Raw genomic sequence first — 11,021 nt, 5'->3', positions numbered from 1 at the left:
TGAAAATGGAGGCGGAGCTGCAAGCTAGCTTTGGCATCAGCCCCACCCGGTTTTTGCCACTCTAACCCCCACGTGGGACAGCTTTCCTGGGAGTTTCCGAAGTTGCCTAGCAACATTCCAGGCCCCTGAAGGTTCAGGTCAATCACCCCAGGCGCCAGCTGACTGTAGCCTTTGGAAGGAGAAGTAAGAACTACATCCGCCCCTTCCTCTGGAGCCCGTTATACGTGGAATTACAGGAGCCATACACACGAGTGGCTTTGGCCAGGGGCGGGGCCTCATGGCGCCAATGGGCGGGCTGAAGGGACCGCGCTTGCGCAAGGCAGGTCTGGGGGCGGGGCCGGGGAAAAAGTGTTCTGAGGACGGGGGCTGGCGAGGCTCACGCTGGAACATTTCGCGTCTTCGAAAACTGTACTTGCGGGCAGCGAGGGTGAGTGAACCCGGGAGCATCCCCGGTGCGGGCCGCGGCTCGAATCCCCTGACTCGACCCTGGGGTAGGAGGTTGATGGGGAGGCGCCCAGGGGTCCGCAACAGGGCGGAATCTCAGTGTCTCTCTGGGGTCTCCGGGCCTCCGGCTCAGGTTGAGAGGCCTCTGCGGCCTAGGTGTGGGTCTCCGTCCCCGAGCCACCTCGGGAAGCTTAGCCGGCTGGGAGCAGAGCCTTTCTCTCGGGTTGTTGGGGGCTTTGAAACCAGAGGGGCCCGGCCGGGCAGATGTCTGCCCTCTTGAAGGCAGTGGGGCGTGACTAAGTCTGCTGTTGGTGTCCCCCACCCTCCGTCCCCATCGGCCCCTGGAGGAGACAACAGACTGCTCCTGGCTGGTCAGGAGAGCCTGACTTGGCTGGGCCAGGGAAGTGTGAAGGCGAGGAAAGCAGATTTCCTCTTGTATTTCCTATCTGGGCATGCACGCCATCCACCCAGTGCCCAAGCCAGAACCTCAGCGTCATTCCCAACCTCCTGTTCTCCTTTACTACCCATATGGAATCCATCACAAATCTTCCTCGGATACGTACTTTTCTGCACTGCCAGTCACTGCTCTAGCTAGTTCAAGCGATCATCATCTCTTCCTTGGACTACCCCAGTAGACTCCTGACTGATCCCACGTATGCCTTGTTGATTTCTCTGTAGTTTTGTACCGGGAAGCCGGAGTGATGGTCTTAAAGCACAGATCTGATCATGTCTCCTTCCCTCTCCAACCTTTCGGTGGGTTCTCATTGTTCTTCCAAGCTATCCAACAGAGCTTGCAAGCCCCTTCGTGGACTGCTGTCTTTTTGCTGTAACTCATCAGACTCCCCTATAGTGTGTCTTCAACCATATTGAACCCTTTTTAGCTCCTGGGTTGGACCAAGTTCTTTCTAGGTTCAGATATCTGTTACACCAGGTCCCCTCTGCCTCAGGTGCTGTCCTTTGGTTCAAAAAAAAATTGAATCCTTAACGAATTACTTCAGGTGTGGGTTGTGTGTCCGACTGGTCCACAGGCTGTAATCTGTGTGAGTGGAGTTTGTTGCAGTCGCAGTCCTACCTTAATACCTTATGCAGCACCAGGCTATCAGGAAAGATTATGTTATGCCCCCGCCAGTGTGGCTAAATTGGTTGGAACATTGTGTGGTGACGGAAAGGTAGCAGGTTCAATTCTCAGTCCAGGTGCCTCTGGGAGACAACCAGTCAGTGTTTCTCTCTCACACTGATGCTTCTCTCCCTTCCTCTTTTTCTCTAAAAGCAATGAAAAAAAATGTGCTCAGGCGAGGATTAAAAAATAAGTAAATAAAGAATATGTTAGTTAAATGTATAAAGGAAGTATGGCAACTCCTTGGGCTCCTCGATCTGCTCTTTCAGAATCTGTTCTCAACCCCTGACCCATATGGAGGTTTCCTTGGCCTACGATCTCGGTTTTTTTTCGTCTTCAGTTCAGGCCCAGGGAAGTTTTAAGTGGGGAAGTGCCGCTCAGAGTTGTTCTTTGGCATTGACTCTGTGTCCGGGTGTCTGGATGTCGGTGAGTGTGGCCGCTTTGAGTCTGAATTTTTAACCAAGGGCCCTTGGTGTGAGGGAAATGCTGCTAACAGCTGCTACAGTCTGGGTGGGAGAAAGGCTGGCTCCAGACTGTTCTGTGCTGATAGGCCAAACTACATCTTGGGAGAGCCAGGCGGGCCAGGCCACCTCACTGGCGGGAGGGCGCCAACGAAATTCATTTTTACATCTTAGGCCAGGACTTTTGTGATGTAGAATCACTAAGCTAGAGCTAAGACCCACTGCCCTGAGTCAGACACAAAGGTCAGCTGTCTGTAGGTCATCAGCTTGGCACTTCGTGGTAACTTTTATAGGGTAGAGAAGCAACAGAACAGATGGATCCCCCAGCCCTCAGAGAGGAAGGAGAAGAGAAAAACAAAAGAAGAACAATATGTGACTGTATCTTAAGGCCAGATGAGTGTGAGAGGCTGCAGACTGAGGGCCAAGGAGGGAACAACTCATCTAGGCTGGAAGAGCCTGGAGGTGGTATTTGAACTGGGCCCAGACGGAAGAGGGATCGCAGACAGGTGGAATCAGTGGGAGCAAATGCCCTGGGACTGGAAGGGGATGCTGGAGCAGTAGGGGGAACCTGTCACGGTCCCAGCTCTGTGAGAGTCTCACTAGTGCCCATGATCCAGTGTGTCGCTCCCAGGACTGAGGCTTCATGTGCAGGATGTCTCAGCGTGGGTTGTATTCTGAGGTCTCCTTCAGAAACCTCTTCTCTTTCAGGTTTTCTCTAACCTAACCTTTACATTTTTCAAAGAAGGCTACTAAGGTCAGGAACTCCTGGGGTTTACTCATGGCTGTTTGCTCATGACCTTGGGCTAAGTGGTTGGACTGTGGGTGATGCAATTTGTTCAAAGGGGTAATGGGAACTGCTCATGTTTCTTTCTGAATGTGACTGTTTGGAGTCTTAGGTGGCAGGCAAAGTCCCTGTGTTCATACATTTGGTTTCTGTTGTGTTCTGATACAGACACACCTCAGAGACATACAGGTCTGGTTTCTGACCACCCCAATAAAGCAAATTTTGCAATCGAGTCATATGAATTTTTTGGTTTCCCGGTGCATATAATAGTTATGCGTACACTATACCAGTACTCTCTTAAGCGTGCAGAGTGCAAAAACATGTCTAAGAAACTGTGTACATTCCTTAATTAAAAACACTTTATTGCTAAAAAATGCTAAACATCATTTGAGCCCTTGGGGAGTCATAATCTTTTTGCTGGTGGCGGGTCTTGCCTCTGTGTTGAGGAGAACACAGTAAAGAGAAGCACAATAAAATGAGGTATGCCTGTAGTTAGAAACCTGCCACAGCCAGCCAAAGTGGGACATGTTCGGCATCAGTGGTTCTTGGCCTTTCCTCTGCCTCCCTCGAAGAAGGGATCATTTGGGCCCATAGTTACTGCACTGCCAATCACTTGGTTACTTTTCGGTGTTGTTTGGATAGAATCCTTGTCCCTGTCCCCCCCAATTTAATATACTAAGTTTCCAACCATGTACTTACAGGAAATGGTGCCATGGGCCTAGTGATCACTTAGCTCAGCTATCTGATAGATATCTCAAAAATAAAGTTTTATGCTCAGTTAGATTGCCATCAAAACTTGGCAGCATGTACATGAAAGTGGGGCCTCCCACGTCTCCCAAGGACCATGGCACACGGTCTAAGGACTGTTCCTGGCAACCTCTGTGTCTGGCACTGTCTGATGCTAGGAATATAGATGCAGTGCTCACCCTCACGGTGCCCAGTTCAGCGAGGTGCACTGGATGGGCATTGTTCAAGATCACGTTCACAGCTGTTGTCAGCAAAGGACAGGACCCTTCTGAAGGGAGGCACTCAGGAGCACATGGGAAGGACAGCTAGGTCAGACTTGGAATTAAAGAAGGCTTGCTGGAGAAAGAGGCCACTGAGCCATATGAGTCTGAAGGGCTTGGGAGGAACTGGCTTCTCTCTCTGATCCCTCCTGGCCCAGAACTCTAACAAGCAGTTCTGTTCCTTTCAGGCCTGTGTGGTTGCTGCCGAGAGTAACTTGAAACCTTGTTTTCTGGTACCAGGCACAGTGGCAGTGGCCTCATCAGGGTCTGGAGACCTTTAAAGTGAATTATTCTTTACAGACCTTTGCAGCCTGTTCTTTTTGTTTGATATAAACTGTATATGTTGAACATCTTTCTCTATTTTTAATTTTGACAGATTGCATTAGGATATCCCTCTTCAGTAGTAAGACTAGGTGCTGCTTTTTCATCCTAAAAGTCATGCATCCTACTGACTGTCATCCTCTTGGAGGAGGCATGGGTGTTTATACGGACAGGCAAAGCGGGTCTGGGAAAGTTTCCTAAACCTCAGGAAAAGGTGGCGTTTTCCAGGGTCCTGCCCTCTAGGATGTGTGGGGGGCCGCAGCACGTCCACTTCCCAGCCCAGGTGCGGGGAGCGTCAAAGCAGCTCTGTGTGTAGCGTGTGCAAGGGCATGGCCAGTGCATTATCCTTTCTCGTTACTGCTATAGGTTTGGGGCTGTGGCTACAGATGCCCCTTAGGCTCATGGCCCCAATTATCCAGCAGAATCTGCACTGCCGCCTTTTGGGAAGTGAGTGTGTAAGTCGGGGCTGCTCACTATGTTGGTGTGCAGGACCCCGGGCTGCCGATCCCCTTCCTTCCTGAAGCCAGTCCGTAAGCCCCAGAAGGGAACGGGGCTCTCAGTTTAACACAGTTGGTAAAGCCCTGCCCTGTTCTTGGTGGGGAATACTGACGGGAACAGAGTGCTCCTGGCCTCAGGGAGCTTGCTCTGTGGCTGACTGTGTCTTCCTATTGTGGACCACAGTGGCAGGTCTAGCCCAACCTGGGAGTATTTGATGGAATCCTAATTTCTTTTTGGGGGGTTTATTTATTTTTAGAGCAAGGGGCAGGAAGAGAGAAATGGAGAAAAATGTTGATGTGTGACAGAAACATTAATCGGTTGGCCCCCAGCCAACCTGGGACCTGGCCCACAACCCAGGCATGTGCCCTGACTGGGAATCGAACCAACAACCTTTAGATTTGCAGGCCAGTGCTCAACCCACTGAGTCACACCAGTCAGGACAGAATCCTAATTTCTGTGTACCTCTCCAATGCTCTTTCATGGTGGTTAAGTTACTGTCCTCTGTCACAGGCCTGTAAATGAAAGAAGAGCTTAATGTCATCTTCTCTGTGATGACCTTGAACTTACCTCATTCCTTCCATCAACTAAATTGAAGATTTTTTCTGTATTTGCTCCACTGAATACCTTCCCTGCTGCCAGGTTAGCCATTCTGAAAACAAACTCTGACCTTGTCTTCCATTCAGGCATCCTCAGTGGCTCCCCCATTAGCCTCAGGATACTTTGGTCCTCTTGGCTTACCACGCAAAGTCATGTTCAGCACTGCTTGGTCAACCTTTGCAGCCTGTTGTTCACCGTTCTGCCTCCTTCACACCCTCTGGTTTCCAGGCCAACCAAACCCCTTGGAGCTTCTTTCCCACGTGTCTGCACCTGCCGCTCTGCTCACACCATTCCCTTGGCCCTTTAATGCCTGCACGTCCGCAGCGCACTTCCCCGTCCAGGCCCAGAGGAAGTGTCCCCATGTCCACCAGCCTTCTTCGATTTTCCCTCACCCAGAGGAAATGTTTTTTTTTAAATTACCTCATTGTTGTTCAATTACAGTTGTCTGCACCTTCCCCCCACTCCAGGCAAACCCACCTCCCTCCCTTGCTTCCACCCTCTGAAGTTTCTTTCTGTGAACTCTCAGAGCGTTTATCTGTCTTTAGTACAGTTCACTTTCTGCCTGTATTAGCACTCTCAGTAGGAAGTATTTCTTTCACCAGACTGTAAGTTTCTTCTTTTTTTTAAAAAAGATTATATTTATTTGTTTATAGAGATACAGGAAGGGAGGGAGAAAGAAAGGGAGAGAAATATCAGTGTGGGGCTGCCTCTCACATGCCCCTGGTCAGGGGCCTGGCCCACAACCCAGGCATGTGCCCTGACAGGGCATCAGACAGGCCACGCTTTGGTTCACAGACCAGCACTCAATCCACCGAGCCACACCAGCCAGGGCCAGACTGTAAGTTTCTTATGGGCGGGAATGATCTTCACAGCCCTCTAGGCTGTCAGCGAGTTGCTTTCTGAAGCATTCTGAAGGTGCTTCAGGAAATGTCATCGACTTGCCCATTTGCGTGACGGGGCCCTTGAGTCTAGTGGTCTAGCGGCAGAGCTGGCCCTGGAGCCAGATTAACACGTCCTCTTCCCCAGCCTTGCTCCTTCATCAGATTTCCCAGGAGCCCACTGTGTTGAGTCTTGAAAGAACTTTAGCTCTGGTGTTCTTGCCTTCATCCTCTGTGTTCCCCACCTCCCAGGTACCAGTGACCATGAGATCTCTGCGGCTGCTCAGAACCCCCTTCCTATGCGGTCTGCTCTGGGCATTTTGTGCCCCAGGCACTGGGGCCGTGGAGCCCAGGGTCGGCTCTTCCCATCCCGGCAGCGTGGGCCTGGATAAGAACACAGTGCACGACCAAGAGTACGTATTCAGCCAGGGCCGTGAGCCTTGGATCTCCCCTTCTCTGCAGCTGCAGCCGGCTTCGATGGCACCCTGTCTCTTTCCCTTCTATTTGTGCTCCTTGACATTTTTCAAGGGTGAGATTTATTTCTTACATCCACCCATAAGGCAGGTGTTCCTTTTGTTGTGATACACCAGTGGGGGGTCTTGAGGCCCCAGTGGGATCCATGGCTTACTTGACTGAATCCATGCTGTCCCTCGCTGTGGACAGCCAGACACACACACGTGCACACTTGCAGCCGCAGTGGTGGCGGCCAGGATGGGCTACGGTTTCTTGACTCTGACAAAATTCTTTTTTTATTGGCACATTCCAACATTGAATCATTTGTTGCAACTTCTGTCTTGGGCCAGTTAGCCTCACATATTATACTGTTATTCTTGAATTGCTTAAAAAATTTTTTTTAATTGATAGCTTCAAAGATATTCTAACACCATTCTAGTAATAAAGAAGAAAAACACCCATAATCTTGCCAGCATAATAGAGGCAATGTTTGGTTTTATTCCCTGCTCCTTTCATGGCCTAACCTGTACCTGCCATGCTTGAGTGTGGTCTGCCACTGTATCTGTTTGTTTTTGTTTGATGGGTGAATTTTCAGACCTTGAACTTTCACGAGTCGTTAGGTGTCAGCATGACCAGCCCTGCTGGGTGGTCTGAGTCTCCCTGTTGGTTTCCAGGCACATCATGGAACATCTAGAAGGCGTCATCAACAAACCAGAGGCAGAGATGTCCCCACAAGAACTGCAGCTCCATTATTTCAAAATGCATGACTATGACGGCAATAATTTGCTTGACGGCCTAGAACTCTCCACAGCCATCACTCATGTCCATAAGGAGGTAGGTCAGGCAGTGGTGCATGGGGCCGCGGCCCAGAAAGGCCTCCCTTTGGGAATTCAGTCCCCAGGCTTGATGACCTGTGCTGTCCTTGTGCACTAGTATTACTGCTTCTCCTTTTTCTGCTCGCCACTCTGTTCTGTCTCTTATCCTAGTAAGTGGTCCTTCTCGCAAAGGGTGACCTGCTGAGGCAGAAGCCCTAGGCTCTGTGTCTTTAACAAGTACCATAGGCATTTCTGCTGCACTCCAGAGTTTACAAACCAGTGCCCAAAAGACAGACCATGTTCAAAATGCAGAGCAGGGGGGCAGTTATTTTGTTTGAGGAAAGTGAGGAATTGGAACCAAGGGACAGACAGACTATCATTGAATGTTTGTACGCTCCTGCAAACAAAGCAGTTTACAAAGCACTTTTGTAGGTTGCAGATCTCACTGGATCTTGCAACAGCCCGTGAGTAGGCAGGGGCAGGCGTTGTTATTACCTGATTTTGGAGGGGAGGAAACTGAATTTGATATCTTATGTCTTCAGATGGAATGCCGGTCCTGCCCTGCCATGCTGCAGTGTAGAGAGAGGGGGGTGATGCAAAGTTGGTGAGGGGGATGCAGTCACATCGGCTGCCCAGGAGAGGAGGTCTGGGCTTCCTTCGAAGGCAGTGGGGAGTGCTGACTCCTCTGCAGAGGAGGCATGCTGGAACGGTGCTTCGGGAAGCGCCGTGCCGTGGGAGGCCCACTGACGGACGTGAGGGGAGCCTGGCATCAGGGAGAAGAATGGACTCAGGGTCCTGGCAGGCGAGCGAGGTGGTGGCTATAGGAGAAGCAGGGGCAGGCATGGGAGAGGGGCCAGAGGAGGAATTGGCACGGGATGTGAACAGCGCTGGCTCATTCCTGGGCACAGGGAGCCTCTGGAACAGGGGAAGTACCTTCCCCCCAAGATCCTAACAGGTTCTGCTGGTTGGCAGTCCTTCCTCCTCTTGTTCTGACCCCGAGGTGTGGTCCAGGGTGGACTGCTTCTTACTTTCTCGGGGCAAATGGTGCCCAGAGCATGAGCTCTCCTCTAGAATGGGTTTGTCGGTCACAGAATCTCAGAAACACATAGTTCTGTGTAAGCCGGATCTGTCATACAATGAACATGGTATGACTTTTGCAAATAGAAAAGGATGGAAAGTAATTTTTAACATAAATAAGCAAGGGCCAACTTTGTATCTTTCTTTTAACTGGCAAATAAAATTTCTACACTGGATCATTATGAACTGACTCTATCAGGTATATGGTTTGTAGGTTCCTACAAGAAGCCACATGCTTACTGAAGGGGTTTTCGGACATGTATAAGCTTGGACATTTTGGAAATTAGCTGAGCACGTACAATAAAATGCCAACTCATTGTCTAATTTGAATTTTGCAGGGAGGGGAAGAACACACACCACCGATGAGTGAAGAGGAACTGATTAACTTAATAGATGGTGTTTTGAGAGACGACGATAAGAACAATGACGGCTACATCGACTACGCAGAATTTGCCAAGTCACTGCAGTAGACATTTGACCATCTCCTAGTTATGATGCAAATGTGATCCATTATAATGTGATTGAACACTTTCAGTAACGCAGAATAACTCATTTCCAACTACTGCTGAAGCATTTTGGTAAAAAGATGTAGCAAATGTTACACTGGTGTGAGAAAGAGAAGTTGAGAGAAATGAAAGAGAAGCAAAATGGGACACAATGTAGTCCCCAAGTACTACTCAGTCTCCTGTCGGACAGGGCTCGATTAAAGAATCTTTTTAAGGATATTGGATAATAGAATTATTGGGGCCGAGTACTCAGGAACATGACTATAGAATATTGCTAGTCACTTGGTTTTAATTCATGCCACCCGAAAAGTAAGACAGGCTTTGCCAAGTGGACACGCTTTTCAGTAACAGCAAAGGAATAGAATTAATGCCAAATGTTTTCCTCTGTGGGTCCTGTCTCTTTAGGTAAACGTGGTCAGTATTCTGTAGAGTTCCCCAGGCTTAAATGGTGACTTGCTTTAGGCAAGTGAGATTTGATTAAACTATTTCAAATTCACAGCATAACACAGACGTCAGCTATTGTGTTCGGCCAGCCTCAGAATGTGCATCTTCTGGCACTCCGGATATGAGACACCACTGACCCAAGTGATCACCCTTTCTCAGTTTCTCAATGTTCTATAAAACTACTGCCATATTCTCATACTTTACTTCTTCTATGTCTTCTTCAACCTCGGAGAGACCTTGAATGTAAAAGCATTATCTAATCAATAGCAAATGTTTTAGCTTTCTCAGTATTTGTATTTAACTCTGTTTTTAAGGTTTTGTTTTTGCAGTTTAGAAAATTAGGAATACCAGGGTTTGTCTCTTCTGCTCAATGCAGTGGGGGTAAAACTACTAGCTGCTGCTGTAGCTCACCTGGAAACTGAAAAGATTGTTCACCAAGCATAGTGATTAACCTGAGTCAAGTGCTAATTAGAGGGAGTATTGTGTAAATGACCTCTTCTAACCTAAATATGTGAATTCTTTCAGATCAGGAAAGATTAGAAAAGAAGCCTAAAAACCCTTAACAGTGGGAAATCTCGACAATGGTTTAGAATGACAGGGAGCAGCAAACTGTAACTTGGTTTATTGGATGTGATGGACATACTATGGTAGAAAATCTTGAAATGATTGACTGGAGAAAAGAAATGCATAAAATTTGTTGTATGATGTATAGAGATTTATTTTATTAAAGTATTCTTATAAGAAAACATGTATTTGTAAAAATGGTTTTCTGTGTCAGTATTTGTGCATTTAGAGCTGAATTATAAACTATTCTTGTAAAATCTAGTTATTTTAAAAGATTTATATAATGAATTCTGGATATATGACCAATAAAACTGATGAAACAAGGTAAAGAGCCATTGATTCTGTCCACGTGGGCTCCTTGTCCGGCCACATGAAAGTGTTGTTTCGTTAATACAGATGCTTACATGGGCCTGCTCTATCCAAGGTCCCCGGGACTCTCCCTGGCTGTACCCTGTTCCTTTTGCAGGGATTGATTCCCAGTATTCCGTCACTTTACCCTTCGAGGCATTTTTTTTTCCTCTGAATGATATCACTTTTTGGACCTTTTTTTCTGGCTGAGTTCAGATTATGACAGCATTTTCTGGCTTAGGAAAATACAGAGTTTTCTCCTTGAGTCTGGTGATTGTTCTTTCTTTGCTAGAAAATTTAATTAGATAGCATTATTGCAAGTCTCCAAGCCCAAGCAAAAAGTACAATCTCCCCTGGTTTTTTGGAGATGACACTCTTCTGCCAGTTCAAAGCAAGGAAGGGAGTTACCATTGCCTTTCCCTCCCAAGATCCTTGAGCTGCCCCTCTGGACTGATCTAGTGGGCTCATACTTGGAGGAACCTTATGCTATCGGCAGCTGGGAAGGGAGTCAGGCAACTGGTGAGGAAGAGAAGCAGATTCCTAGAAGGCAGAATTGTTCCATTAGACAAGAAGGAGACCTCCTTCTTCCACAGCTGGCTGCCACTGGAAATGGTTCCCCGCTGGCCTCTATGGTCCTGTTAGTCTGTTTTTCTTTTCTATAAAGTCTCCCTGGGGAGTGAGGGGCATGTGGCATTAGGGACACAGCA

General features: G+C 48.3%; 1 protein-coding gene across 1 annotated transcript; it reads left to right on the top strand.

Annotated features, from left to right (window-relative positions):
* The first annotated feature begins 286 nt into the window (after positions 1 to 286).
* On the top strand, positions 287 to 10,579 carry MCFD2 (multiple coagulation factor deficiency 2, ER cargo receptor complex subunit). Its single transcript, XM_037161181.2, has 4 exons — positions 287 to 427; positions 6,360 to 6,520; positions 7,235 to 7,394; positions 8,791 to 10,579. Exons 1-4 carry the CDS (start codon positions 287 to 289, stop codon positions 8,920 to 8,922), a joined length of 594 nt encoding a protein of 197 aa, XP_037017076.2. The 3' UTR covers positions 8,923 to 10,579.
* The last annotated feature ends 442 nt before the right edge of the window (positions 10,580 to 11,021 follow it).

The sequence above is a fragment of the Artibeus jamaicensis genome, unplaced genomic scaffold (assembly GCF_021234435.1).
Source record: "Artibeus jamaicensis isolate MK-2021 breed Jamaican fruit bat unplaced genomic scaffold, CSHL_Jam_final contig_465, whole genome shotgun sequence".
NCBI lineage: Eukaryota > Metazoa > Chordata > Mammalia > Chiroptera > Phyllostomidae > Artibeus > Artibeus jamaicensis.
The sequence above is the reverse complement of the archived record's forward strand: the minus strand, read 5'-3'. Positions and strand labels throughout refer to the sequence as shown.